We start from the raw sequence: 14,188 nt of genomic DNA, 5'->3' as shown, positions 1-14,188 counted from the left end.
ATTCAATAGTCTCTCAAGTTTTGCATCTCTCTCTCTCCCCAACCCTCTTTCCCTCTTCCCCTCCCCCTGGTCCTCCATTAGGTTTCTCCTGTTTTCCTGTTAGACCTATGAGTGCAAACATATGGTATCTGTCCTTCTCTGCCTGACTTATTTCACTTAGCATGACACCCTCAAGGTCCATCCACTTTCCTACAAATGGCCAGATTTCATTCTTTCTCATTGCCATGTAATACTCCATTGTGTGTATATATCTATATCTATATCTGTATCTATCTATATCTATATCTATCTATCTATATCTATAGCTATCTATCTATACCACATCTTCTTGATCCACTCATCAGGTGATGGACATTTAGGCTCTTTTTGTGATTTGGCTATTGTTGACAGTGCCGCTATAAACATTGGGGTACATGTGCTCCTAGCATGCAATTCTTGATCTTGGGATTCTTCTAAGTTTGAGCCCTACATTTGGTATAGACGTTACTTAAAATTTTTAAAAAATCTTTAAAAAAAAAAAAAGAACTGTGATAGGTAATAACTTTTAGAGTACATCTTATTGTATCCTTTAGAGGTGATTTAAAAATCAGTGTTGTAGCTCCAATAGAAAATGAAATAGAAAATTTTTTTTTTAGTACTTCCCAAAACTAATCGAAGCAAATGATTAATCACTGAATACAGACTCTTCTTTGTGTTTATTGTTGTTATCATTATCAAGAATCACTTTTAACTCCATGTTTAATCATGCTGTGTTAGGGAAAAAAAGATGTTTGATATTTGAATTTTTATGTAGCTAAAAACGCTTACGTGTTCTGGAATTCTGCTTCAACAAGGATTAATATTTTTGACAGAGTAGTTATACATTTGAAAAAAAAGCATTTTAATTTTAAAGCAATATTTTAAAAAATTAAATAGGTTGCCTGACCAGGGCCACATGAAAAACCAAAATTAGATGTACATAAACTGCATTTTAATTATTCTTCCTATTTGTTTATAAGTGTGAGAAGAAAAAAATCATTTCTACTTTTCTGTTTGCAAAGTCCTATTTAAATTTAAGTATAAAGGGAGGAAAATAACTTAAAAAATAATTTGTATGGGAAACTGCTATTCAACTGTGTATTAATCAAAGATATATTTGGCAAACTTTAATATATTAACTTGTAAGTCCCTAATACTTGTAGTAGACATTTTAGGGTGGCAAAGAAGAGATAAATACAGGGACGCCTGGGTAGCTCAGTCAGTTAAGCGTCTGACTAGCTCAGGTTGTGATCTCATGGTCCATGGGTTTGAGCGCGCCGCAACAGGCTCTTTGCTGACAGCTCAGAACCTGGAGCCTGCTTCGAATTCTGTTTCTCCCTCTCTCTGCTCCTCCCCTATTCATGCTCTCTCTCTGTCTCTCAAATACAAATAAAAGTTTTTATTTTATTTATTTATTTTTTTAAATTTATTATTGAGAGACAGAGAGACAGTGCGATCAGGGGAGGGTCAGAGAGAGGGGGAGACACAGAATCTGAAGCAGGCTTCAGGCTCTGAGCTAGCTGTCAGCACAGATCCCAATGCGGGGCTTGAACCCATGAACCGTGAGATCATGACCTGAGCTGAATCCGGATGCTTAACTGACTGAGCCACCCAGGTACCCCTAAAAGTTTTTTAAAATATGTAAAAAAGAAGAGATGAATACAAATTATCTTTGGTGTAATTTGGGTTCCTGGTAAGGATTGGCAGAACATGGGGTGGCAGCTGATGTCCCTTGAGCCATACAGTCTGCCAGTGCTTCCAGGAAGCCTGTCATCCTCACAGACATCAGAAGAGGAGCCCAGCATTCTATGCCAGCCCTCTGAGCCCTAGTGACCAGCTTTCTCTCGGTTCACCTGGTGGTGACATTCCGTGCCTCTATCCAGGATGGGCTATGCCACTGGCTTCCATGTCTAGTCAGTGGGCCACCCTGGCAGCAGCTGTGGCCATAGTAGCACAAGTAGTTTACTACCACATGTGACAAAAGCCATAGCAGGCTATACAGGGGAGAACACCTGGGGTCACTTCCTCTGCAGGGAGCCATGCTTTGCACATCCTTTGGAGTTTTGTGCTTGTTAGTACACTGGGATCCTGGACAGATGTAGCCAACTCTTTTATGTGATTGAGAGGGGAAGTTTTGTTTTTGCTAAAGGAAGTTCTCTATTTGCCATGGTTATCTATTTTGGTGTAACAAATTACCCCAAAACTTGGTGGCTTAATACAACAGACTTGTTTGTTTTTTCTCATTAATCTGCGGTTTAGTTAGAGCTCCAAAGAGTCACTTGTTTCTTCTCCGTTCAGTGTCACCTGGAGGGCTTGAGGGCTAGGGGCTCATCCATGCGTATGTGTGGGGGCTGATCCTGGGTGTTGCTGGGACCTAAGCTGGAGCTCTTAGTCAGGGTACCCTTATGTACATGACCTTTTCATGTGGCCTGGGCTATATCACTTTTTTTTTAATCTTAATTTTTAATGTTTATTTCTGAGAGAGAGAGAGAGAGAGAGACAGAGTGTGAGCAGGGGAAGGGCAGTAAGAGAAGAAGACAGAGAATCTGAAGTAGGTTCCAGGTTCTGAGCTGTTAGCACAGAGCCTGATGTGGGGCTTGAACCCACAAACTGCGAGATCATGATCTGAGCCAAAGTCAAATGCTCAATTGACTGAGACACCCAGGTGCCCTGTCTGTTTGTCACAACATAATGTCTGGGTCTCAAGGGCATGTGTCCTGAGAGAAAGCCAGATGGGTGCTGCACTGCTTTTTTAACCTAAACTGGGAAGTCAGTCTCATTTATACCACAGCTGACCCTTGAACAATGTAGGGTTTAGGGGCACTGACCCCCCTCCCCGTGCCATTGAAAATTCACATACAGCTTTTGATTTTCCAGAAACTTTAGTATTAATAGCTTACTGTTGACCAGAAGCCTTACTGAAAACAATAAAGTAAGCTAGAGAAAATAAAATGTTATTAAGAAAACCTTAAGGAAGAGAAAGTACATTTACAGTATTGTAAAAAAGCCACATATAAGTGGACCTGTGCACTTCAAACTTGTGTTGTTCAAGACTTAACTGTACCTTCTAAAAACACCAGAAGCAAGTCACTAAGGCAGCCCATTTTCTAGAGGAAGTGAATTTGACTCCACCTTTCAATAGAAGGAGTGTCACAGAATTTGGAGTCATGTTTTCTTTTTCTTTCTTTCTCTCTCTCTCTCTCTCTCTCTCTCTTTTTTTTTTTTTTTTTTTTTTGAGAGAAAGAGCATGAGCAGGGAACAGGCAAAGAGAAAGGGGAAAAGAGGATCCGAAGCAGGCTCTATGCTGACAGCAGCAAGCCCAATGTGGGGTTCAAAATCAAGAATTCTGAGATCATGACCTAAGCTGAAGTCAGATGCTTAACTAACTGAGCCACTCAGGAACCCCATGGAGTCACATTTTCAGTATCACCACCTGTTGTTTTTATTGGTATTTCAGAACATCAAATGGTATTCCTCTTCTTAGGAGCACACTTAATCCTTAACTGGAGTGGTTGGTTGTAAGTGGGGAAACCACCAAATGAGCCACTCATGGAAAATTATATGTTGACTGGCTAGTTTGGAAACTAGAAGAAAGTTGTTTTTGTATTGTCTAATGATGGCTATTAAGTCAGTGCTCAATTTGAGAGAAGCTAAAGGAAACATGAAGCAGAAAATTAAGAAAAAATTTAAAAAAGAAAAGAAAGAGAACCAAGGCCATGACTCATAGAAGTATCACCAAGTTTAAAAGCTTGTGGCTATGAGCTTCCCTCAGTCCAGAGGATCTGATCCTGGGGGCTACTGAAAGGCTTAGGAGCTTTCTGAATACTCTTCCTGAAGGCAGTTTTGAGAGTGTGTGCTCACACATAACTTCTGCAGAGGGCCTCGTGGGGCCCAGTCCCCAGAGGAAGCCAGAACCAGGCTAGACATTCAGCTTTTCCCTTAGGCATCGCTGGGGCAGGCTGATGGAATGGCCTCGAACGCCCCCTGCTGCCACCACATGGAAACAGGAAGGGTGCAATACCATGTGACCCTCCATCTTTAAGATGATTTGTATATGTATGCTTTGCTTTGGGCTTAGTACTAAAAAGCTACCAGGCACTCATTGTATTAAATGTAATTTTTTTTAAGCACAAAGATTCCGTGGTTCCTTACCTTCTTCGACTGCTTAAAGGTCTTCCGAAAGTGTACTGGGTAGAAGAAAGCACAGCTCGGAAAGGCAGAGGTAATTTTGTATGTTTTCCCCGAATTCAGGGAAGAACATGTATGCTCACAGTCTGTAAAGGTCACGTGTTTAATCGTTTGCATCAGCTACAGTGTTTTCCTAGCTGGTTCCATTCCTGGCTGTGGGACAACTGCCTGCCTGCGGCAACGTGGGCTGTGCTTACTCACTGTTGTCCAGAGCCCATGGTGACGGCGGGCCAAAGGCGAGGCTGAGAAAACTGGCTTTGCATTGTACTCTGGGAGTGAGCAGGAACTGGGAGACCTGCAGGAACCTTTTCTCATGTCTCGTTGCCAGAATTGGGTCCCCTGCCCATCCCTGAACCAGTCTCTCTTACCCTTAGATGAATAGGCTCACTCCTGGAGTGAGGCCAGTTCTCTAGATTTCACCACTGCTGCTCAAAAAGGAAGAGTGAGATGGATGTTTAGGACTTGAACACCATGTTCACTATACATAGTTTATCATTTTGTTGCTGTTGGCCAAGTTTTAAATTTTGCACCTTTAAAAATGGTGGTAAGTCCACTATGTGCCACGCATTGTGCTAAGCACTTGTAACACTGATATCCCCAAACACTGATTTCCAAAGACTCCCAAATCAGTTTGGAACACCACCAACATTTTAGAGATCACGACCCTGGAGATCGAAGTTTTCTTATAGTCTCCCTCTGTGAGGCCCGAGGCCCACCTTCAGACAAAGCAAGGGGTTGGTGCCTATAAGGAAAACCCTTGTTCTTTTGGTTGGTGGCATGGCCCTAATTTATTAGGTGGACTTAGACTGCTAAGGGTGGGTTTTGCTATTCTCATGAACATCTGCCTCTGCCTATTCCTCTCACTCTTTGGGTTTCATCATTTCTGGTAACATTCTATGCCTAAAACTGACAGACCCCAGATTATGCATGTATCCTAGAATTTAAAGGACAACAATTTTTTGTTACTGAAATATAGCTGACATAAAATATTATATTATTTCCAGGCATACAGCATAATGATTTGAGGTTTATATACATTACATAGTGACCACAGTGATAAATCTAGCTACCATTCATCACTATACTAAGTTGTTACCTATTATTGACATTATTCCCTATGTGGTACATTGTATCCCTGGGTCTAATTTGTTTTAGAACTGAAAGTTTGTACCTTTTAATCCCCTTCTTATATTTTTCCCATCCTCCCACTTGAAAGGCCTACAGATTAGCTAGAAAGCATTGCTAAAAAGTCAGACATTGCTCAGTCAACCATTGTTACCTAACTTATGGAGAAGTAGAATACCAGTAGAAGCTGATTCTATTTTCTTTCCTTTCAAAACAAATATCGCTTCTGTGTACATGGACTCCTATTAGAATGAAAGTTTTAGCATTATTTCAAACATTGTTAGGGATATATAAATCCCCAATTATTGGGTAACAGTTCACTCTTTTATTTTTTATGAACGTAGCATGATTTAGGCCTGTAAACTCTAGAGTAGTAGTCCTCAAAGTGCCATCCCTGGATCAGCAGCATCAGCGTCACCCAGGAACTTATCATAAATGCAGATTCTAGGTCCCCACATCAGAGTTTCTGAATTAGAAGTCTGGGGCTAGGAAGCTCTAGTTTGAGAAGGACCTAGCACTGGATCTTAAAATTTTGAGTACAGAAGTGAACACATAACAGTCTTCTGCCCTGTACTATGAGTAGATCCATAAAACAGCAGGCAGCTCTCTGTTCTTGATTAAATATTCAGTGTCCAAAATTGATTAAATATTAGCAACTGGACCTACACAGCAGTGATTCTGACATTTTGAAGGTGCACGCCATAGAAGTACTGGTTAGCTTTTGGTCTTTTAGGTACAGTGATCCTTTCCCAGCCTTGAGTCCATGGTCCTGAGAACCTTCCAGTGAGGGGGCTCGGTAGTAGATTGGCTAAAAAACCTATTAGGAATAGAGCAGATCTTTGGAAGGTCTTACTAGGATTCTCTCCATTTGTCAAAATAAAGCAGAAAAGAAATATAAACAATTCAGTTTAAAGCAGTGCTTATTGATATTTGCCAGTTAGCCTCCGTATACCATTTCTTATATTCTATCAAGATTGATTTCTCACCCTAGGTAGGAATTTAGGTCAGGAATTAAAAATGGAGTCTGTCATGTTGAGAGGCTGTATAATCTCAAACTATAAACTGGCTCAGGAACATTTAAGTTTGTTTAACCAAAGCATTCTATTAAAATAAAAGTTAGGGATATTTCTCGGCAAACATGTTGGGCCCATATCTTTTCTTTTGAGGTTCACCTCATTGAGGGCAGCCACCACTGTAAACTGGTCCCTTTGCAGATCTTGTGAGAAAAGGAACTTACTGAATCAGGCAGCCAGTATGTGTGGCCCAGTGTCTCACTGGTAATGACCTGACTCATGTCTGTGTGCCTTCCAGCCACCCTCCCAGTTGCAGAGAGCTTCAGCTTCTGCTTGGTCACTTTGCTGTCTGATGTGGCTTATAGGGACCCCTCACTTCGGGATGAGGTAAGTGTGTGGAGAATCAGAGTGCATTTCTATATGATCAAAGAGAGTCCCAAAGTACAGAAAAGAGTAAACAAAATTTTGAAGTTGTTTATGTTGATTTATTTTGTACTAACACACCTAAGAAGTGTTAAATATGTGATAACAGTACCCAGTGATCTCTTGAGTCTTCTCTCATCCAGCCTCCTTGTCCTGTGAGGCAGGCAGCAAAAGGCAGAGGCAGCTCACTTCCTTGACGGCTCACAATCCCTCTTGAGGATTGAAGCCATTCATAGAAGGGAATGATCTACATAGTTGAAATTATACCCAGATTTTAAGTGCCAGATTTTTTTTAGTTATAATTTATTTTGTTGAAATGTTACTTAAATGCCTTTCATACTCCCCTCCTTTTTAAACAAAGAATATGATCATAATCTAAATTTTTTCTTAATCAGATTTTTTGTTTTGAAAATCAATATGTATATGCTGCTATTCTCCAGTCCTGTCAAGGACTGCCTAGTTGCTTGCCTATATGTTACATATTCTTAGCTAGCTATGCTTTTTGAGTCCTTGTATCTGTTTTTTAATTTCTAAAATCTCTTAATATCAAACTGTAAATTCTTTTGTTAGTATTTCTGCCATTAACATTCGTCTCCATCCTTTTTTCTTAGTTTAGTTTCTTTATTTGTAAGTTGGTTAAAGATATAACTAGATCTACTAGAATCATATATCATTATTTTAAAAGTTAATAGGTAGAAGTTAAGGGCTTTTCTGTAAATAACATCAAAATGTCAGTGCTAAAGATGATGGCATAACCTCAATACACGAAATGGAGAAAGCATTGCTTTTCAAGTCTTCATATGTTACTCAGCATCATTTAACATTAGCAAAATGTCAGAAATTTGCCTCGATTAGGAACACGTCATATGAGACCAATTTTATTCTCATCTTTGCCTGGGATTTCCAAGACTGGTAGTAGAGAGAAATAAGGTAAATACAGTCAGGTTGGTCTTCATCCAGGCATTAGACAAACACTCGTCCTGACATCCTGAATCTGGAATATGGGCTGAGGGCTAAAACAATTCGAAAGGTTTGCAGAGCTGCCTGAACGGCATCCTAGAGGGTGACAGGTGAGGTGCCGGCCCAGCAGGAGTCTCCCCTGTACCACTGAAGCAAAAGGAGCCAGGGCCATAAATGAAAATTCAGAAAGCAAGTTGGTTTCATTTATAGATGATACAAAGCTGGGAATTAGAGACCAGTGTAATGAACTAAAGCTAATCCCCTGAGCTTTTGTAGGCATCCATGACAGGCAAAATATACCAGCATCGGTAGAGCTGGCAGCATGTGTAAAAAAGATGTATTTTGCGTTATCAGTGAGCTCATTGAGCCAGCAGTGTGAAGTGGCTGCCGAACAGCTGATGTCATGTACATGGAAGGCTAGAGTGTGTTTTGAGTTTGGTGACTACTCAGGGTGAGCCTAGCATCCCTGGAATATTAAGATCCGTGGAAGATAGCCCTGTATCTTCCTGAGCACCAGAATTCAAGACCGTTTCTGAACATGGGACTACTATGAAATCAGAAGGTGGCACTCAGGATCATGAAGACTTCTAATCATAGGAAATGGATTAAAAAAACTAGCGATATTTAGCCATGAAGAGATTTGGGGTCCTATCACCTGTTTCTCAAATCTGGAAGGAGTGGCTCCAAGGGCCAGTGGTTGCAAGCCCTAGAGGACAACATTGGCCCAGAGTTAGGAGGTGCTCTTGACCAACCAGGAGGACTAGTTTCTGTCTCTAGAAGGTAGGCTGATTGGCCACTTGGCAGAACTGTCATGTGGGGTTTTATGTATCAATGTGGGGTTGGACAAAATAATGTCTAAAGCTCCTCGTAATTTTGAATGAATTTTGTGGTACTTATCTGATTTTGTTTATAAGTTTGTCTCTTCTGTTTCCTTGGCTGTTACAGATTTTAGAGGCACTTTTGCAGGTTTTGCATGTTCTTTTGGGAATGTGCCAAGCCTTGGAGATTCAAGAAAAAGGTATGATTATAGATCCAAGCCTTTTTTTTTCCTTAATGGCTTTTTGATTATTTTTTTCCTTGCTTTTCCCAGTCTTCTTTTTTTGTTCTTTACTATTTATATACTTGATGGATGAAACCTTCCTATATTAGTTTGTCTTTGTTGTGTGTTAACAAAGAAGCCACTTGGGGGTCATGAGCACAGCTCTGCTACCTGAATGGCAGGTGATCTTAGACAAGTCACTTCATCCTTTCTGGGCCTCAGTTTCTTCACCTATAACATACCTGACTACCTCTAGTATAAGGCTACCAACATAATCCCAGGAGGAAGAAATACATGGTTTAACTATAGTAAAGGCACCTGATGACATGACTTAACCTGTGTTAATGATTTGGGTGTACTTCCCAAAGAGAGCAGCTGTGTGTGATGGAGATGTAGTCTGAAGTTGTGAATGTCAGCCCTTAGGGTTAGACTTGTTCTGACCCCTGCCATTTGCTTGGGGGTAGGGGAGGTTGTGAGATGTCAGCCGATGTTACAAGCTGGTGCAGCACAGCTCCCTCCCTTTCTGGTATTGGAACATTCTCACTTTGTCTTTTAGAATACCTTTGCAAATATGCGATCCCATGCCTGATAGGAATTTCACGAGCATTTGGGCGTTTCAGCAACACCGAAGAGTCTCTCCTTTCAAAACTGTTCCCCAAAGTCCCTCCTCATTCCCTCCGAGTCCCTGAGGAGCTTGAAGGCGTGCGGAGGCGATCCTTCAATGACTTCCGCTCCATCCTACCCAGCAATCTGTTGACGGTGTGTCAGGAGGGCACCCTGAAGAGGAAGACCAGCAGCGTGTCCAGCATCTCTCAGGTGGGTCTGTGCTCCTGGGAGGCAGGCAGAGAAGTCAGGTCTTGTGAAGTACTCCCTTGAAAAAACCCCACTCGTGTGGTATTCAAGAAAACTCACAAAAAAGAAAAGGTTCTCACTGGAAATCTCTGTAATACAAAAGCTTCCTTTGACTTTTTAACATTTAGAAGTGATTTCATCTCCTAGTCATGAAGTATTTGTTTCCTAGCAGTTGGGTGGGGGACAGTTGGTGCCCTTAAGAAATACATAATTGACTCATGGACACTAGATAAGGATGCCAAAGGCTGAGAATATTTTCATCTCAATAATGACGTATAAAATGTATGGCTAGGCACAAAGATTCTAGGCATATGATATATAGTAGAGAACGCTGTAGCTAAGGTGGGCTTGGGGGAGGAGGTGAGGTGTGAACCAGGACTTGAGATACAAATGTTGGACTGGCAGAGACCTTGTCTAGGGTGAAACTGCCTAAGGTTTGACTGGCCTTTTCTAATCTGTCAGGTGGTTTTGTATTTCAGGTCAGTCCTGAACGTGGGATGCCCCCTCCCAGCTCCCCTGGAGGATCTGCTTTTCACTACTTTGAAGGTGGGCTTCACCTTTCTGACTAGAATATTGGCCTAGTACTTGGAGAGCAGGTTCACTGTGAACTCTTGTGACATTAAAGATGCTAATACTAGTGCTCTGCTGTTGTGCATTTAGAGAGTCAAGCTTTTACAAGGCATTTATTTTCTAGTTTTGTTCAAACTTCTTAAAATTTAATTTTTAAATATTTCAAATATGGAGAAAAGTGCAGAAAATAATATATAGACTCCCATGTCCCTGCTATCAGAATTTTAATAAATTATCCTCGGAAAGTGCTGGTTTTCAATTGAAAGTTGTAATGGTAGGTTCTTCTCTTTTTTTGTTTTAAGGTCATTAAGTATGTAAATAATATTTTTTTAAATGTAATAATAATGAGTAGTACTTTTTATAGAGCTTTGTGGGTCACAGAGCACTTCCACATAATTTACTGAATTTGATATCTGTGACAGCCCTGTACAGTATCAGACATGTGGTTAAATCATCTCTACCATATCTTCAAGGACAGTAAGACTTAAATTAAGTGGTAGGAAGTGGGGAAACCAGAATGCCATGCTTCAGAATGCCATTTATTCCATTTTGGAGCATGCTAATCACTAAAATCATTTCTCAATGGGATCTTGAAAAATGTGAAGAGAATTAAAATGAGGGGAGAATCTTAAATAAATGTGGACAGTGTTTCATAGAATATCTCTTGGCTGTGTGAGAATGTACCCTGTGTTACAGTCTTTGTGTATGTTAGAATGTAAAGGCCAAGCTCACCCACTCAAAATCCTACTCCTTCCAGAGAGAACCACTTGTAGTTGAATATATCCCTTTAGGCTTTATTTTTTATTTTTATTTTTATTTTTTGGTCTTTATTTTATTTTGAGAGACAGAGACACAGAGTGAGTGTGGATGGGGGGCAGAGAAAGAGGGAGACACAAAATCTGAAGCAGGCTCCGGGCTCTGAGTTTTCAGAGAGAGACAGACAGAGCATGATCAGGGAGGGGGAAGGGTAAGGAGGGAGTCATAGAATCTAAAGCAGGCTCCAGGCTCTAAGCTGACAGCTCAGAGCCTGACACAGGGCCCAAACTCCCAAACTGTGAGATCATGACCCAAGCCGAAATCAGACACTTAACCAACTAAGCCACCCAGGCACTCCAAATCTGATCATTTCATTTCCAGCTTATAAACATTCAATGACTCCTTCTCCTCCCCCTGCATAAATCCCAAATCTTAGATCCTTGGCTTTGCAGTTCTGTCTTCTGCCTCCATCTCTGCCCACCACATGCTGGCTAGCTCAGCCATGCAGGGCTTTGTCCTTATTTCAGGGCATCTATCTGGGAGATACCCTCTGATCACAAACTTACCTTATTTATTATTATTTAAAAAATAAACTTGTATATAGGGCACCTGAATGGCTTGGTCAGTTGAGTGTCCAACTTCGGCTTAGGTCATGATCTCGCTGTTCACACACATTTATAATGGAATATTATTCAGCTTTAAGAAAGGAGATTTTGGGGCCCCTGGGTGGCTCAGTCGATTAAGCCTCCGATTTCAGCTCAGGTCAGATCTCACATTTGTGGGTTCAAGCCCCGCATCGGGCTCTGTGCTGACAACTAGCTCAGAGCCTGGAGCCTGCTTCTGGTTCTGTGTCTCCTTCTCTCTCTGCCCCTCCCCCTCTCATGCTGTGTCTCTCTCTATCAAAAATAAATAAAATATTAAAAAAAAGAAAAAGAAAGGAGATTTTGCTCTTTGTAACAACATGGATGAACCTGGAGGACATTATGCTCAGTAAAATAAGCCAGACATGGATAGAAAATAAACAGCATGATTTCACTTATATGTGGACACTTTATTCATAAGTGTTCAATGATTGATTTTATTTTTGTTCTGATTTTGATATATCTAATAATGTTCATTTTTGTCCTAATTTTGGTGGTAAAATATCTTGGGGTCTGGTGGACCTCAAATGTTTGCATCTGTCAACCATTAAAAAGATGTAATTTTTTTTCTTCCTATATTAAGTTATATTGTCTATGTTGTAAATATTAGGATATGATTATATCTGAACTTTGACCTGAAACACATCCTTGTTAGAGACATCACTCTCCAAGGTTTTGAAATCCAGCCTTTACTGCCCCCCCCCTTATTTTTTTAAAGAGAGAGGATGCAAGTGAGTGAAGGGCAGAGAGAGAGGGAGGGAGAGGAAGAGAAAGAGAAAGAAGCCACCTCATCCGAAGCAGGCTGGAGCTCACCTGATGTGGGACTTGAATTCATGAACCATGAGACATGACCTGAGCTGAAGTCAGATGCTTAACTGACTGAGCCACCCAGGTGCCTTCCAGCTTTTACTTCTTAATTTAAAAGCAAAGGATTGGAGTACAAAGAAAGCAAACTCTATACTTTTGTTGGTTATTGAGGGAGTCAACATGATCAGCTTGGGGAAGTATCCTGGTAGTATGTTACCATGACTGATTTTCTGGTTCTCTTCCCCACCAGTGTCTTGCTTACCCGATGGGAGCACCCTGGAGCCTGATCACTACTTCTCCACCATCAGTTCCAGCTTCTCAGTTTCTCCTCTTTTCAACGGCATCACCTATAAGGAATTCAATATTCCACTAGAAATGCTTCGAGAACTCTTAAACTTGGTAAGGAAAGCATTGGTGGAACAACAGATCCTGTGTACATCTAGCAGTAAAATTGATAGAGGTGTTGGCTTGTTTTTTTTTTTTTAAGAAAATCTAGGATTTAAAAAAAATAATTAAAAAACTAGGAGGGGCACCTGGGTGGCTCAGTCAGTTGAGCATCTGGCTTCGGCTCAGGCCATGATCTCACGGTTCGTGGGTTCGAGCCCCACTTCAGCCTCTGTGCTGACAGCTCAGAGCCTGGAGCCTGCTTCAGATTCTGTGTCTCCCTCTCTCTCTGACCCTCCCCTGCTCATGCTGTCTCTTTCTGTCTCTCAAAAATAAATAAAAAACATAAAATAAATTAAAAACAAAGAAAAACTAGGAGATTTTCAGTATTTCAACATACCAGTTAGAAGTCATAAATTTTTGATTAAAGAAGGAAGGAGAGTAGTGTTCGTGGAGTCATTTGTACCATATATTGTCATGGAATGCTTGCAGCAGTCGTTGGAAGAGGCAGCCATTCATCCGCATTTTAGAGGTAAGGCAGTCAGTGCCAAATATGTCAAGGATCTACAGGCAAAGGGCACGGCCAGGGTTCAGCCCAGGGAGTCTGACCCCCAGTCTAGTTCCTATTGCACCTGACTTCCTCCCACGTTCTGCTCTTTTTAGATCAGTACAAAAACCTATATTTTTCATATTTGGGTACCTAGGAGTGACTGCTGAAGTGAAGTCAGAGAAGACATTGGTGCCGCAGTCCCAGTCCCAAAATAGAGGGGCCTTTGATCCAGGGACTCTGAAGGTGTTATGACTGAGCTGGGTTGCTTCAAGACAGATTCAGGTGGGTAGGTAGGGTGGAGACGTTATCAAGGGCAGACCCTAAGGATGGAATTTTCTCCTTTGGAAAGAATGAGAAGGAACAAAGATGACACTTTTGAAAGCATGAAGCATGTGCTGGAGAGAGCAGCCATCTCCTTCAGTGTGGCTCACTCAAAAAGGATGGCTGTAGGCTGAAGATGTAGGAAGACATTAAAGCAATGGCAATGGTTACTGAGGATAGAGCCACAATGAATTACTAAATAGCCTAGCATGTTTTTGATTTGTCCTCAAGAAGGAAAACTCTCCCTCAACTCCTCAGCGTGAGTGTCCCAGATGGAACATGGTCTGGTTGGCCTTCTCAGATGGTCAAATCGTTCTTTCAAGTATCATGTCAAAAATCCCAACTGATGGCTGCATGTTTCAGACTCTTCATAAATTGTTTTTTCCAATATTATTTTAACTTCTTAAGGCTAGCTTTTCTTCTAGGCAATTTTTCATTTCTTCTGGCATGTTGTTTATCGTTGTCTCTACATTTCAAAAATCAGCTTCTTTAAGTACTACAGCAGGGGCAGCAGACTGTTTTTACCAGGACATTCTGCGGT

At 41.1% G+C, this 14,188-nt stretch overlaps 1 protein-coding gene across 3 annotated transcripts in view; it reads left to right on the top strand.

Moving 5' to 3' along the window:
- PI4KA (phosphatidylinositol 4-kinase alpha) overlaps positions 1–14,188 on the top strand; it is a 104,481-nt gene that overhangs the window by 17,222 nt on the left and 73,071 nt on the right. For 2 of the 3 annotated variants that reach the window (XR_003902916.1, XM_029922963.1), the window contains exons 3-8: positions 4,147–4,240; positions 6,643–6,731; positions 8,673–8,745; positions 9,323–9,582; positions 10,098–10,164; positions 12,643–12,791. Coding sequence is in view for 2 of the 3 variants with exons in the window: in XM_029922963.1 (XP_029778823.1) it covers positions 4,147–4,240; positions 6,643–6,731; positions 8,673–8,745; positions 9,323–9,582; positions 10,098–10,164; positions 12,643–12,791 (732 nt within the window). In the remaining variant the exon portion in view is untranslated. The remainder of the gene's footprint in view (positions 1–4,146; positions 4,241–6,642; positions 6,732–8,672; positions 8,746–9,322; positions 9,583–10,097; positions 10,165–12,642; positions 12,792–14,188) is intronic. The other variant, XM_029922962.1, reaches the window with a different exon arrangement.

Source organism: Suricata suricatta, chromosome 14 (genome assembly GCF_006229205.1).
Source record: "Suricata suricatta isolate VVHF042 chromosome 14, meerkat_22Aug2017_6uvM2_HiC, whole genome shotgun sequence".
In the NCBI taxonomy this organism is placed as follows: Eukaryota; Metazoa; Chordata; class Mammalia; order Carnivora; family Herpestidae; genus Suricata; species Suricata suricatta.
Note: the sequence above shows the minus strand (reverse complement) of the source record. Positions and strands in the feature narration are given on the sequence as shown.